Below are 16,517 nucleotides of genomic sequence, written 5' to 3'. Positions count from 1 at the left end.
GTTCAGTACTGGGTCCTCTCCTGTTTGGTATCTACTTCTCTGAAGTACAGGCCAACACAGAAGGTCTTTGGCTAACGAAGTTCGCAGATGACTGCAAACTAGGAGCCATAATCAAAACTCCAAAAAATGTGGACATCCTACAAAAGGGCCTTGCTGAGACAGATGCCTGGTGTCAAAGCCATGGCCTCAAGCTCAATGCCAAAAAGTGCATTGTCATTCCTTTTGGTAAAAACTCAGTGCCCATGCACTTCCACATAGGTGGCAATCTACTTAACACTGAAAGTGTGATAAGAGACCTTGGGACACAGGTGGACAGTAGTCCCTCCTTTGATAATCACATCGCCACAGTAGTCAGGAAATCCTTCTATGTGGCACACCTCATCACAAAAGGTTTCTCATCCAGGAAAAAAGAGGCCATTGTTCCCCTCTACTCATCACTCATTAGACCCATTATAGAGTACAATGCCCCTTTTGATATGTACTTCACAAGACATCTAGAACAACTGGAAAGGCTGCAGAAATACCTCACAAAGAGGATTACTGGCCTCAAAGAGATGCCCTATGCAGACCATCTCAAAAAAATGCAACTTTACTCCGTTGCATATCGCCTACTCAGAGGCGATCTCTGCCTAACACACAAAGCTATGTCAAACCCAGAGCTTTTAGACATGCTCCACTTAAAGAAATCCCAATCCCTACGAGCTACATGCTCTAGGGACCTAAACCTCGTCACCACAATAAACAGAACATGCTGGAGGGATAGATTCCTGTCCTAGAGACTTCCCATACTTTGGAACAAACTACCTATCTATATCAAACAAAGCTCCTCATTAGCACTGTTCAAGAAAAATCTTGATGATTGGATGGGAGATAGGAAATTCACCCCGGGGATCACTTCTATGGCTCTGCTCGACAGTGGCAAAGGAAAATAATTTTCTTGGGTGGCGAAAGCCAGGGTACCTGTGGCTAGGCTTATATAGGCCCTAGGGCCAATAGCCTAGTACCTACCTATGAACCTATGAACCTATGATGATATGTTCCATGGCCTTGCAGACCAGGCTCGTCAGGCTAATGGGGCGGTAGTTCCTGGGGTCCGTGGTGGCTCCCCCCTTGTGGAGTGGGATAACTGTAGCTGTGCGCTATTCAACGGGCACAAAGCCTGAGGTAAGGCTATGATTGAACATGGTACTTAGGTGGGGTGCCAGTTTGTTCTGTAGTTCATGTAGAACGCAGCCTGGGATGTTGTCTGGTCCCATGGATGCTGTGTTCTTGGCTTTGGAGAGTGTGGTTTTTACCTGTGCAGCCGTGATTACAGGAACTTTGCATTCTTCCGGTATAGAGATGGGCCCTTTAGGGGCTGAGAGGGTGGTAAAGTCAGCACTGGACCTATCTGCCAGGAAGTTGGCAATATCAGTTGGGTCTGTATATTTAGTGCCATTGTACTGTAACTCAGAGCAGATCTGAGTGTTGCCATTGAGATTCTTGACATAGCTACAGAATGCTTTATGGTTGTCTTTAGAATTAGTGGTGATTTTGTTTTCATAACTAGCTTTGGAGAATTTTATCAGGGATCGCAGCTTCTTACTGAGGCTGACCAGGGAGCTCCTCCACTCATGGCATTTTACTCTTTTTTGCAACAGTTTCTTCCTTCTGTTGTACAGTTTGTTTATGGCAGGGGACCACCAGATTGGCTTCCTTTTTTGGAGGATAGTGTCTTGGTTCTGTTTGGGATAGCACGATCCATGCACTCGTGTAAGTGCTTATACAGTGCAATTGTGTAGGATTCAGTAGTTGTAACTGTATTGTCCATCTGCATGAGTGTCACGAAGTTCACCACTTCTGTCTTAAGAAGCATGAAGTTGGCTTTGGTGAAATGTTTTACCATGGTTTCCTTAATGGGGGGTGGGGGCAGGATGTGGATATCTAGGGTGATTAGCTTATGGTTGGATCGGACCAATGAGACATTGACTTCAGGTGTGGAACACCAGTCACGGATCTATCTTACTACGTCGACAAGTCAAAACGCCGACAACAAAATCACCGACACCACATAACCGACATTTCACAAACACGAAACCTCACATGCCCGACACACCATAATCCCGACAAGCAACAAACAAAACAAATCCCCGGTCCAAAAAGCACACACACAACACAAGCACACCAAAATCCTTACAAACCAACACTAAACCTCACATACACAACTACCTACAACCTTAACCCAAACCCTAACCCTAAGGTCCGCCACTATCGCACACTCACCTAACCCGCCTAACCCTAACTCACTTAACCCGCCCTAACCCACAAACTATCACAGTCGCACACTTACCTAGCCCGCCTAACCCTAACTCACTTAACCCGCCCTAACCCACAAACTATCACAGTCGACACTTACCTAGCCCGCTCTAACCCTAACTCACTTAACCCGCCCCTAACCCACAAACTATCACAGTCGCACACTTACCTAGCCCGCGCCCTAACCCTAACTCACTTAACCCGCCCCTAACCCACAAACTATCACAGTCGCACACTTACCTTACTCGCACCCTAACGTCCGTCACTACCGCATACATACACAGCCTTTTCCCATGTCGATGTTCTCAGCGTTGGGGTTTTGATCCGTCGGTCTTCTCCGTTTTCGATCTTCTGGCGTCGGTGTTCTCGCTGTCGGCGTTCTGACTTGTCGACGTAGTAAGATAGATCCCCAGTCACTCATGTTAGTAATGACTACATCTAGGATATTGTTGCCCCTGGTGGGGGTGTGAATAAGTTGATCCAGGGCACTGGAGTTTATGAATTCCAGAAAGCGTTGAGTGAAGGAGTTGGTACATGAGTAGTTTTCCCAGTTAATAGTGGGGTAGTTGAAATCACCCATTATTAGGGTGTTTGATTGAACCCTAATATTTTCCAGTACATCAAGAAAAGAGGAGTGGGAATCCTGGGGGATCTGTAGCAAGCTACAATTTGGATTGCAGTTTTGCCCAGAGTTAGTTGCACTTCGATAACCATGGATGCATTATGCTGAGCAACTAGCCTGGAGGTGTGGATATCCTTAATGAATATGGACATGCCTCCACCTTTGGTGTTCCAGTCCAGGTTCCATGGCCTTAAAGTGTGGTATGAGTTATAGCCTGGTAGTGCAAGGGTGTTCTCTGGTGCCTTGAACCAGGTCTCAGTCACTGTACAGATATCGATGTTCTCCATTTTAAGGAGTGCCTCAAGTAAGTGCATTTTGAGATTTAGACCTCATGCCTGCATGAGGAGGCATATCACACTTATAGACTTGGGGATCATGGAGAGGATCTCCAGGAGAAGCTGATGGTCAGCCGGTGAGAGAGCAGAAAATATTAAAAGTAAAACTGTAGAATATAAGTAAAATTACATAAACAGTAGAATACAAATGAGAAGTCTTTTTCAGTATAAATTATAAAATGATAGGATTCAGCTATAACTATAGTTATTGATCAAATTAGGGTTACAGTGTCATCTAAACGCTACAGTCAGAAACCGAAGAATTCTGCCAAGTATGTTTACATACATGCACATTTAATACCGTTGAAACAGTATGTGTTAGAAGTATGAAATAAAGTATGTTAATGGTGACAGAAACTAACAACGCAGTGGCAATAGCAGAAGGTGAGAATACAGAATGGAAGGAATAAAAGCAGAGCTGATTTACACAGAGCATACGTTAATATGAAAAGCGTGACACGAGGAGGAGAGGAAGGTAGAGAGGTTAAGGGATTTTTTTGGAGGTTGAACTTTAATCTTCTATACAAGGACACCTCTTGCTGTTTATTAAATAATTCTTTAATTACTTGGTAAATGATAAAATGTTATCCTTGGCTCTAATTTCTAACGGTACAGAGTTCCAAACTTTAGATACAAATACTGAACATCAGGAGTCACCAGTGTGACTGTGTGATGTGACTACAGACAACAGGTGTTCTTCTATTTTATTGTGAATAATTCCGAGTGGTGTATATAAGGTTTTTCTGAAGATCAAACCTGTTTACTTTGTTTAGAGTCAGACAATGGTGTGTTCTGTTTGTACAACTAAGTACAAATTTGTGTACCATATTGTCGATTTACTGTAGCTTATGAATTTAGGCTTTTTGTAGGTTAATTAGAAGAAATAAACTATAAAGAATGGTAAGAAGCAATACTGCTCTGGTGTTTGTGAGACAAGCATGATCAAATAGGACTTTTCTTTATATACCCATATATATTTATATATATATATATATATATATATATATATATATATATTTGGAATTGAATATATTCTATCTTCTTTCTTCTTCTTCTTCTTTCGGCTTTTCCCAGTTAGGGGTCGCCACAGCGGATCACCTGTCCGCTCATGATTGGCAGTGAAGTTTTTGCAGTGTTGAGTTACCAGCCCGGCATCCAACCTTCCACAGAAGGCACACACACGTACACACTCATGCCTAGGGCCAATTTAGAGTGTCCAATCCACCTAGAGCATGTCTTTTGGATGTGGGAGGAAATCAGAGCACCCGCAGGAAACCCACGCGACCACAGGGAGGACATGCAGACTCCACACAGAAGGCACCCCAGCCGAGGATCGAACCGGAGAACCTCTTGCTGTGAGGTGGCAACGCTAACCGCTGCACCACCGCAGCTGCCCTACATAAATTCTATACATCCTCAAAAAGAAGTAATTTTAGAATTGCTCAAGTTTTTCCCACTGCATCCCCAGTGACACTGGAAAAGCTGGTGGCATTCCTAGCTCTGTTTGCCAAATTGGTAGTAGAGACTGGGCACAGGAAATTGGAAGGGCATTCAATTACTGTCTGCTCCAGGTCTCAAAGACATCTAGGAGGGGGCTACATCCCACCCTGTTCTGTATTTAATAGAGTTCAGCCCTGTTCTATTGTGGGAATTTACTCCTTGTGACTCCAAGTCTTTATGCACAGTCCTACTATTTTTTTGTCTGTAAGCAAGAGTGCTTTTTTGTATATCATGATATAAAAACTGTAGGTTTGGCAATAACTTGTGCTCATGTTTACTGTAGTCCTCATAGTCTGTCAAAAAAACTTTGCTTTGGATGTAGCATGTTCCTTGTATAGAGTTGGTTACTGGACAAGTCCAATGCCATGCTTTCCAACTGTAAACTGTTCTGAGCTCTGGCAACTCTGTCTTGTAGATTGCATCAAGGAGACTGTTCAATTACATATTCTGTTGGCCTACTGTGGTAGTGGCAGTGAACAGTCCTGTTGGCCTTTATTTGTATACAGGTTCTGCTGTAGATGGACGATTTGGTGTTTACGGAATAATCCATTTCTGATCTTAGCTTCTTGCTGCTCTTCCTTGGACTAGTGGTCTGTATTCCTCATATGAGAAATATTTTTATTTCCTCCTTTCCCTAATGCAATCCTGAGGTGCTCAGTTGTCATGGTCCAGCACCATAGTTTTCACAATTTTTCAGCAAAAGGACTGTACTCTAGCCTTGCCAACTCTGGAAACACTTTGGAGCTGGAAACTCGCTTGTTGAGCGAGAACAGAAGGACGTCTCATTATCAGAACAAGCAAAGGACTTTGACATCATCAGTGCAAATGTAAGTCATGACATGTCTGGGGATGGGCCAGCAAATGAGGCATTTTCCTAGTGATCTGTGTTCTAAGGGAAAATGATGCCCTGGTAGCTGCTTTGATTTGCATTCTGTCCCACTTACTGGAGTTTTGGCTTCTTCAGTGCAATTCCCATATTTTGTTGGAACAGGGCACTGAAGATGGCTGTCCCATTCACTGGCTGAAAAAAAATGCAGTCCTACTCAACTTCTCTTCTTACAGGGTAAGGTAGAATGTTCTGGATGATGTATGGGAATTTTTTTGTCAAGCATTTGTTTTTAATGTACAAGGATTTGCTTCTCCTTTTAAGATATGTATGTTTATCAAGGCATTTTTTCATGTGAAAGACAAGACCTTGGCCCAGCATGTACTGACAACAGCTTGAAAAGGAGGAGTATGTATTTTGCCATCTTACAAACAGTGATTTGTCTTGTAAGTAACTACTTATTCAATGTAGAGTATTTTTATTCATACCGAATGCAGTTAAATGCTTCAGGAGTAGCTGATGTGACACTGTCAAAACCTTTGGATAGGTCTGGAAAATGGTGATGATACGAACTTGCCTTTGTTTTTTTTTATACAGAATCTATTAATCTGCTAGATCATGTGACATCAATTCCATAAAACCAGTTGTAGCTCAGTATGGCTCCCATTGTCAGTCTGGGCAACTGCACTGGTAACTGAACTATTGTGGGTCCCATTCTCTAGCAGGGCATCAGCAACAGTAGTCAAATGCCATTTCCATCACCTCTTATGACACTAGAAGCTCACTACCGATCTCATCCTCCAATGGGACAACAGTAATTTATTTATTTTTATTTAACATTGGTTTATTGTATATTGGAAGGCAAGTAGAGCTATTTCTCTGCTACATCGTGAGCAGAAGCCATGCTGAGTGGGGTGAGTAGGTTATTTTAATTAAATGACTAATAAACTGTTTGTGTATACATATTTTTTCTAAGATTTTTGATATGGGAGAACATATAAGAATGGGTCTGAATTTTTGATTTTTCATCTGGTGCTTCTGTTTTATGAATAACTGTAATGCAGACTTGCTTCCAAATTTTAGCTATGTATTGCTCTATCACTGATCAGTTTATGAAGATTGAGACAGATACCTGAGAAGAAGCTATTTATGAGCAGTGAGATGGGATTTTGATTGTTCCAGGTGCTTTATGAGGTATTCATAAGGTAGACTGATGCTAAGATGGTCGTTACTAGTTTAAGCAGTTCTTTTAATGCACTGGGCAGTAACGATCTGTAATGTAAATGTGCTATATGTAGGCTCATTGTTGTAGTTGACTGAAGACAGTTTGTCAAATGAGCAACAAGAATTTACATTATTTACAATATTTACATATGCTGTACAATATGTGTGAGATGAAGTACAGCAGGTCTTGAAGAATGTGAGACTGACGAAAGCAGGAAGGACAGGGAAGAACACAGGGTGATAGAGAAGAAGCTGGAACACAGGATAATAGAGAAGAAGCTGGAACACAGGGTGATTGAGGAGAAGCTGGAACACAGGGTGATAGAGAAGAAGCTGGAACACAGGTTGATAGAGAAGAAGCTGGAACATAGGGTGATAGAGAAGAAGCTGTAACACAGGGTGATAGAGAAGAAGCTGGAACACAGGGTGATAGAGAAGAAGCTGGAACACAGGGTGATAGAGAAGAAGCTGGAACACAGGGTGATAGAGAAGAAGCTGGAACACAGGTTGATAGAGAAGAAGCTGGAACACAGGTTGATAGAGAAGAAGCTGGAACACAGGGTGATAGAGAAGAAGCTGGAACACAGGATTATAGAGAAGAAGCTGGAACACAGGGTGATAGAGAAGAAGCTGGAACACAGGATGATAGAGAAGAAGCTGGAACACAGGGTGATAGAGAAGAAGCTGGAACACAGGGTGATAGAGAAGAAGCTGGAACACTGATGGGTTAATAAAGACGGACAATTAAACTGTTATCTGGTACCACCAACATTCCAGGAGATAAATCCATTAAATAACCTTAAACAGATGTCAGGTTAAAACTGGAACCAGAAATCGAGGCACACAGGCCCAATAAATGGATACCTGACCAATGCTGTGCTAAAACAAAATGCTGTGACTCTTCTAAATAAAAGATAAAGTCTAGTACAACAGATTAAGTCAGACTTTAGAATGTAGGTAATGCAAGTCTATGATTGTGAGCAGATCAACTCAATGGCTCTACAAGGTGACAAACAGAAGCTCATAGTACTAAAAGTGGTAGGTCACGAAAAAGTCAGCAACAAAAAAAAAGCCTTACTACTATGTTGTAACGATTTGCAAATTTAAAGCAATTTGAAATACTGGAATTCAGCACTGAATGCTGCATCTCACAACACTCAGGAACAAAATCAAATATACTGTGACTTTCCAAAAGTTGGGGCGGCCACGGTGGTGCAGCGGTTAGCGTTGCCGCCTCACAGCATGAGGTTCTCCGGTTCGATTCTCGGCTGGGGTGCCTTCTGTGTGGAGTCTACATATCCTCCTTGTGGTTGCGTGGGTTTCCTCCGGGTGCTCCGGTTTCCTCCCACATCCCAAAGACATGCTGTAGGTGGATTGGACACTCTAAATTGGCCCTAGGTGTGAGTGTGTGTGTGCCTTCTATGGAAGGTTGGGTGCCGGGCTGGCAACTCGACGCTATAAAATTCAACTGCCAGTCATGAGCAGACAGGTGATCCGCTGTGGCGACCCCTAACCAAGAAAAAGCCGGAAGAAGAAGAAGTGACTTTCCAAAAGTTAAGTCAATTGAGTCCAGCTTAACTGCAGATGCTCACAACTGTTCAAATTTATTCTCAAAAACTGAAATGTCATACGGGTGAAATACAAGAAGCATCTGTGCATTGACTCAAGCAGGCATCTCTTGCCATTTTCGGCCTGTATTTGGCCCTTTCAGTTCCTCACCTGTACTTAACTCTATCCCATCTTGGCCAAAGTTCCAATCATGCAAATTTCCATATAAACTTCTCCATCTACCTGAGCTGTCTTGTAGGGCCTAAAGTATTTTACAAAACCTATCTAGTATTCTAGGAAGTAATATCATTCTAAATGCAGAAGTCCCTGGTCAGAAGGTTTAGCTGTAGACGATCTCCCTTGCATATTTCTTTCCTTATTGCCTCATATAACATTCACACATTCCTTTCACAAATTTCTCCCAGCTTTGCTGTAATACCTACCCCAAAATGTACCAGTTCCCTATCCTTCCATCTTAAGCCCGATTTTCCAACCTATGCTGTGTTATCCGCATTCTTTTCTGGAACAATGATTGAATTCTTTACTGGTGCAATCATTGACTTACCTGTATTACTCTATAAGCCTGACACCTTCATTAAGGAACCTAGTCTCAACAAGGGTGCCTTCAAACTCTCCTTAGGATTACTTAGCATTATCATTAGATTGCCTGTGGACACCAGTGCTTTGTCAAGTTGGCTTGTTTCTAAATCAGTAAGTTTTAAAGCTGTTTTGCAAAAATGCAATATGTAGGATGCATATGTGATTATCTGGTAATACATATTTTTATGAAAACAAAACAGCACCAGGTTAGAAAGAACATTTAATGCTTTGTCACATTAATAATACCACTTGATTTATGATTAATTTTAAAAAGAAATAAAAGGACTTACTTGTCACCATGCTTAGCCAACAAGATCTGCAGAGCTTGCACAGCTTCGGATATCTGTTCCTTCTTAGCTGATATTTCCTCACTGGACAGCTGTAAAACATTGATGGAAGTGCACACTTAGAAGTACAGTAAACATTCTTCAAATGTGCTATGCAACGTGCAATAAAATTGACACAGGGTAGAGAACTGTCATAATGGTTAAAGCCTTCACCTCACAGACACAAGGTACATGGTTTGATCCTGACCTTAGCATACTGGTTAGGCTTAAAAATGGCTCTTCATAATCATAAAAACCTGTTTAAACAGTCTAAATCCCATTTTAGAGGCAAAAAGCTGAGGTAATATCATGAGTGACTTCCCACTCAGGCTGCACATAGCCAATGGAATAGTACAGTATTTTGAACAACACTGACTAAGCCACCCCCCCCTCCCCACAAAAAACATTGTTTTTAATTTGCATGCTCCAAGATTGTGTTTCGGTGTGTTTGTGTGTGTGTGTGTGTGTGTGTGTGTGTGTGTGTGTGTGTGTATATATATATATATATATATATATATATATATATATATATATATTTATATATATATATATATATATATATATATATATATCTATATATATATATATATATTCTTTTTTTTCTTTAGGTGTTATAAGGGTAACCATCTGAAATGTCGGGACACTCTAGAATGAGTTCCAAAATACAGAAATACAGAGACTGAATGCCTGAAAACAGACTTACATATACTAAGTCCAAGATGCCATTTTTTTCAGAATATTCTTTTTTCTCAGAGGTATGTGGATCTCAGAGCTGTTATATATAAGTTTGAGGGGGTGAAAGAAGCTTAAAGGAGAAGAACAATTTTCGACATTCGCTCTTCTCAGCATTTTTCCATCTTTTTTGCCACTTGTCGCTACTTGGCATTTCGAATGCCAGTATTTCAATAGGGGAGCCGTTATAAGGGCTATTTGTCATGTGTATATATTACAACCATTAAGACCACTTTCCATTCACCAGAGACATGCATATTATAGCCCTTGTTGAAGCACTTTAGTATCAGTAGATGAGAAGATGGCACTGCCCAGCTTGCTGTCCTCAGAAAATGTAGTCAACCACACTTCAGAGATATCAGCTTGGATGTTTGCTAAATAAGTGCCATACAGGAAATAGCCCAGCACTGATCTCTGTGGGATTTGAATGTGTGATATTATATGGATGAACTGAGGATTAGGTGCTGGCAAAAGTTGGAGGTGAATGTGACAGACTTCTCTCAACTGGGTCCTTTTGCAGGGAATTTTGGAAACATTGTGTAAGGTCTTCTACAAGTTGGTTTCCCTTGTAGGAGTCCTTAAAGATTATCTCATTTGGTGGTGGGTTGGGACCACTAGGCCTGACAGAGAAGGTGACTAATTTGTGGTCATATTTAACCAGTGAAGAGCAGATGCAGGGAAGGAACATTCAGGAGCTAGGTTAGTAGAGTCCAAATCAAGGGTATTGGAGCCTTGGACGCCACAGTGGTATAGCGGTAACGTTGTCACCTCACAGCAATAGGTTCTCCGGTTCGATTCTCAGCTGGGGTGCCTTCTGTGTGGAGTCTGCATGTCCTCCCTGCATTCGTGTGGGTTTCTTCCGGGTGCTCTGGTTTCCTCCCACATTACAAAGACATGCGTCTGGAGCATTTCTCCCCAGGCCTCTGCTGAAAATTGGTTTCACTCCAAGTCAGACTTTCCTGGTTATCAAAAATTAAATAAATAAATCATGTGGGTAATTTTACAGTTTGCTCTAGTACAAATCTGGAAACGCTTAGCATAACTATCTTTAGAAGTGTAAATATGTCAATCACTGTCTGTGTAATTGAAGTTCCCTAATTAGAAGGTATCTGGATTGATATTTTATTCATCAGGGGTAGTAATGTAAATTCCATGACCTTTGAGGGTCACTGATGGGTATTTGCAGCAAGCAAATTAAGTAAGAGCTGGGTTTCATATGGGAGATTTGGAGCAACATGAGCTTCAAGTTAGGGATTGGGGTAATCTGATGTGAGGCGATGGCATTTCTGACTTTCTGACAAATATAAGGGCGTGAAGGTATGATAGGTGCTAAACTGTGGTACAGCGAGAGAGTCCCCTACTGAAATGTCAGCAGCTATAACACCAAGTGTCAACACAATGAAAAAACAAGACTGAAAATGCAGAAGAAGAGAAAATATTGAGTATCGTTCTTCACCCTTAAACTTGTTTTTTGCAGGAGGAAAGCCCTTCTGCACCCACAAACTAACATATACCACTTTTGAGATCACAATACCTTGAAGAAAAAGGAAATATTCTGAGAAAAAGCCATCTCAGACTTGATATATAGGTTCATAGTTGTGTACTAAGCTAATGGCCCTAGAGCCTTTACAAGCCTAGCCGATAACAGTGCCATGGCATCATGCCGCCCGATGTTAGTTCCCAGTGTCTCCATCAAGTAGAGCCACTGGAGTGATCCCCGGGGTAAACTTTCTATTTCCCATCCACTCATCAAGATTTCTCTTGAAGAGGGCCAGTGAGGTGCTCTGCATTTTTTTGGCCATTCAGTCTCTGTATTTTGAGACTCATTAAAGAAGGTCCCAATATTTCAGATGGTTGCCCAGACAGGGTAATGTTAATGCAATGAAGGGATGTCTTACTCAGTATCCGTAGAACCAACAGTGTCCAAAGTCAATAAAATATGAATGTCTAGTTCTAGAGCAGCTAAATCTGCTGAACAACAGTTGAAATGCACTACACAAGGGGCTGACGGATGTTGGAGGCCATGCTGGTGAAGCATATGCAGTTATACAAAGAACCACAGAGGTCAGCAATGTCTGGTACACACTGCGCAAGTATCAGACAACTGCCCAAAGAATAATGAAGCCTGAGGTCCTAGCCCAGAGGTTTAAAGACTGTTGGGCTTTCACTATTAGAAGTGGGTATCCAGGAGTTTTATAAAAAATTTGAGTTAAAAATCCTGATGAAACTTTAAAACTCTAAATTTCCATCCTGATATTTAGCTCCTTGCCTTACATACACTAAATGAAGTGACATGTTCTGGCTTTCCCATGGAGTTAAATAAGATAAAGCAGGTGACAGACAATAAAGGAATGAGTGAAACAAACACCCTGCTGTCACTCACAGTTCAGCATCCTTCAGAAGTGAATCAAAGTTTCAAGGAAAAAGCAATGCAGATTTGATAAACACACTGAATCTGGGCAGTCAGTTTTTTATCTTCAAGAAATGATATGAATTACTTAAAGAATGGTCCTTCACATTCTTAAGTTTAGGAAGATTAGAAGAACTAAGAGAGACTTTATTACAAGTAGAAGCTTAAGGAAGTTACCTGTTCCACTAAAAACAACTACACAAGACTATTTAGAGCACCTAATGCAGGTTACGTTGGGGTCTTGACACATTTCTTACTCTGGGAATTCCACAGTCTGGGCCTTACTATCAAATACTGCCATGATAGATTTATTACTTACATCAGCACATCTGAAGCATACCTCTCAACTGCCCAGATTTTCACAAAATGTCTAGATTTTTGCCTCATATTTTTGTCTGTTACTGATAAAATGTGTGTTTTTTCTGGCAAATCACCTGGATGATCTGAGGAGTGAAGTTACAAAATAATGACATACGTTTGAGTTTCAGACTTCATAACCTTCAGAAAATCATTCTAGCAACTTTTTAAGTTTATAAGTGCAATATTTAAAAATTGTCCCTATTTTGGGGCCTTTGCCTCCCCATTATATGAAGCTTTGTCCAGATTTCTTGTGCTAAGAGGTTGAGAGGTATGATATGCAGTTGCAGAAAAAGAAGTTTATGACGGTTTTGAAAACGCCCAGCAAATAAGAAAATGAAAATGGCTAGTAAAGAAAGCCGCGCTCTTAGATGTTCTATAGAAAATGGCTAGTAAAGAAAGCCGCGCTCTAAGATTTTCTACAGAAAATGGCTAGTAAAGAAAGCCGCACTCTTGGATGTTCTACAGAAAATGGCTAGTAAAGAAAGCCGTGCTCTTAGATTTTCTAGAGAAAATGGCTACTAAAGAAAGCCGTGCTCTTAGATTTTCTACAGAAAATGGCTACTAAAGAAAGCCGCGCTCTTAGACTTTCTACAGAAAATGGCTAGTAAAGAAAGCCGCGCTCTTAGATTTTCTACAGAAAATGGCTAGTAAAGAAAGCCGCGCTCTTAGATTTTCTACAGAAAATGGCTAGTAAAGAAAGCCACGCTCTTAGATTTTCTACAGAAAATGGCTACTAAAGAAAGCCGCGCTCTTAGATTTTCTACAGAAAATGGCTCGTAAAGAAAGCCGCACTCTTAGATTTTCTACAGAAACACTGCATGGTCTGCAGTTCAAATATGACTGATAAGGGACGATTGCCTTTCATGGCAACAGATTGTTAGGGTTACCACCTTTTCAAATGGCCAACATGGGACATTTTTGGTGCAAACATCAGATTTTACAGGCTGACACATACCCACGGTCAGTACAAAGGATAGAACTTAACTGTTTTGCCTAAACAAAAGCTTATTCTTGTAGCATTTTAGTTGCTTATTCTGTTTCTTATACCATTTAGGTATTTTAGTTACAGAATAACTGTTTTATGCAACTATTACATAAAATATAGGAAATAATTTTGTCCTAAAATCTCAGGACATTTGCCACTTTTACAATTTTTTGTCAGGACACAACTGCCCAAAGAGGGACTGTCCCTTGCAAAGTGAGACAGGTGGTAACTCTACAGCTCGTGTAACTGTCAATGCAAAGTCTCATCAGTGAGGACCAGAGAGTTAATGTGGCCTCCCATATAGAGCCACACAACAATCTGCCACTAAGACATTGCTTGTTGCAGAGAAGCTCTAAGACTTATACCAGCTAACTGGCATGGCCTTAAAAACTAGGCTACAAAGGGAATGTAATCAGAAAAAAGTCAAATGAACATTGATTGACATGTAACAGCAATAAGTACTTCTTTATCAGAAGGCTAATTCAAGAAAGAATCAACATTTATGTCAACAAGTCTCTTGGCAAAGTTAAGTTTAAGCAGGAAATGAAGCCACGGGTGTTGAGGCAGACAGAGGAAAATGCAATACATTTTTAAAAAGCACATATGAGTATGCACACACACGTACACATACATGCATGTACAACAGACCCAACATACTCATCCAATCTCCTCCACAGAAAGTGAGGAATCATTGTGATGGAAATTACTGCAATAGTTGTAAATACCTGCAGACTCGCTGAAGAGCCGGCACCTTCTGTCCTTTTATCCCCCTTTTGTTCATCACTTTTTTCCTTAACAGGCACTTTGATGGTTGATACCCATTTCAACAGCTCGCTAGTTTTTTCTGCTGTTTCTTTCTTTTCCTCTTCCAAGGTTTTCTGGAAAGAAAGAAAGTTCATTGGTACGCAGCTTAGATAATATCAGAAGTTAAAGAACCTAAGTCTTACTTTAGACAAAAATTAACAACTCAACCCATATTGCTTTACAAGACTAGAACTGAAAAATACAAAAAAGCACACACAGAAAAGTGAAAAAAAACAAATAAATCCTGCATCCCACCAATGTTGCAGAGCTAACAGTTGCAATTCTTTCTGCAGTCTATATTTTAGGTACACCACTGATGAATTTCAAATGAGTATTAGACTGAGTATTTGACATGGTCACCTATTCAAGAGACAGGTGGACATACTTTCAGATTGCCCAAGAGACTTGTTTTGTATATCCTTCTCCACTTACTCTGTACAAGTCAGCTTAGACACTAATGCCTGTTATTCTAGCTTTTGAAATGGGGTAGTTATGTATATATACATATTAACTCCATATTGTTCAAGGCATCTCTACTAGCAGGTAATTTCAAGTGATATGTAAAGCTCACCAAAAAGTGTTGTAAAGGCACTTAAAAGTCACCAATAACAAGTCCAAAGTGCCTACGAAAGGAAAAACTCGTAGTTGGATAAAAACTGCTTTATTATAATCCACAAAAACGCTCCTTCATAACATTAATGCTCTTTCATACCATACGTTTTCGTCCACTCTGGACTTCATCAGATAACTTTCTCCCTTCCTTCAATACATTTATAAACCTTTATTCATTAAAAACAACCAATGAATTTACTTTAATTAGTTTAAAATCGTCAAATCAAATCCACTTCATTAGAATAAACTCATGAATATTCATTATTTAAAGAACTATGTACATTAAGACACTACATAATGTTATTATGATGAAGTCCAGAGTGGACGAAAACGTATGGTATGAAAGAGCGTTAATGTTATGAAGGAGCGTTTTTGTGGATTATAATAAAGCAGTTTTTATCCAACTACGAGTTTTTCCTTTCGTAGGCACTTTGGACTTGTTATTGATATGTAAAGCTGCCAATTAACATTTTTTAAAGTAAAACGTTTTGCCCCAATATATCAACTCAGTGATAACAAAGACTCACCAATCACTGGAAAGAGGAGATCTCCCCACTTGTCTTTTTCTTTTTTTTTACCTGTCACGGATCATAAATTCTAATAAAGATAAACTAAAGAAAGACCTTAAAAGGAGAAAAGATAAACTACAGACCTTTGGAAATGTGAATAAGGAGAAACTGAGAGTTTACCTGCTAACTAACGTGGTCTTGAATATCAAGGGTTAAGGTATGTACTTACAAAACTAAAAGTTATGCTTCTCAAAGTACATTTCAGTTATGGGCTGGTGTCCTGTCCAGGATTAGTTTCTCTTTTCTGTGTCCAGTTAGTGGCAATGAATGCCATACAATCCTGAACAGAATTAAGAGAATATTATGAAAAGGAATAAATGAGTGAACAAATAACATTTCAATAAAAAGTAACTGCAGCAGAAATGAGTCTGTAGTGTCAACCACTGTGTCTTACAACTCCTGGGTATGTGCAAATATGTGTACCATGCATACTCCAAGTGTCTTATTGTGCTTATAAAATCAGAAACTCTATTTTCATAAACATTAACATTTAAACTAACTAGCACAATCATTTATGTGATGATGTATTCTGAAGTGCAGTGAATGATCCATCCTTCAGAATGTGGTGATAAACCAAGATACCATCGGCCTAAACTGGTGGTAGTGTAGGTGGATATAAAAGAACCCACCGTACTTACCAAAAAAAAAAAAAATAGGGGCAATTCCCCAGAGCCCTGGCCAATTTTCCAAATTTCACCTATTCAGTATGAATACCACCTTGGGTCTTCCTGGAAAAAAGGCCACTGACCGAGTGGAACTTATCTGGTCA

The 16,517-nt window shown here is 40.3% G+C and overlaps 1 protein-coding gene across 3 annotated transcripts in view; it reads right to left on the bottom strand.

The window, feature by feature from the left end:
• The window catches only part of DST (dystonin), a 4,096,730-nt gene that overhangs the window by 1,578,363 nt on the left and 2,501,850 nt on the right, over nucleotides 1-16,517 (bottom strand). For all 3 annotated transcript variants that reach the window (XM_044063350.1, XM_044063347.1, XM_044063348.1), the window contains 2 exons: nucleotides 14,489-14,641; nucleotides 9,241-9,329 (listed from right to left, as the gene is read on the bottom strand). In XM_044063350.1, coding sequence (XP_043919285.1) covers nucleotides 9,241-9,329; nucleotides 14,489-14,641 — 242 coding nt within the window. The remainder of the gene's footprint in view (nucleotides 1-9,240; nucleotides 9,330-14,488; nucleotides 14,642-16,517) is intronic.

This window comes from Protopterus annectens, chromosome 2.part1 (assembly GCF_019279795.1).
Source record: "Protopterus annectens isolate FY-2018-M chromosome 2.part1, PAN1.0, whole genome shotgun sequence".
NCBI lineage: Eukaryota > Metazoa > Chordata > Ceratodontiformes > Protopteridae > Protopterus > Protopterus annectens.
This window is presented reverse-complemented; position numbering and strand designations above follow the sequence as displayed.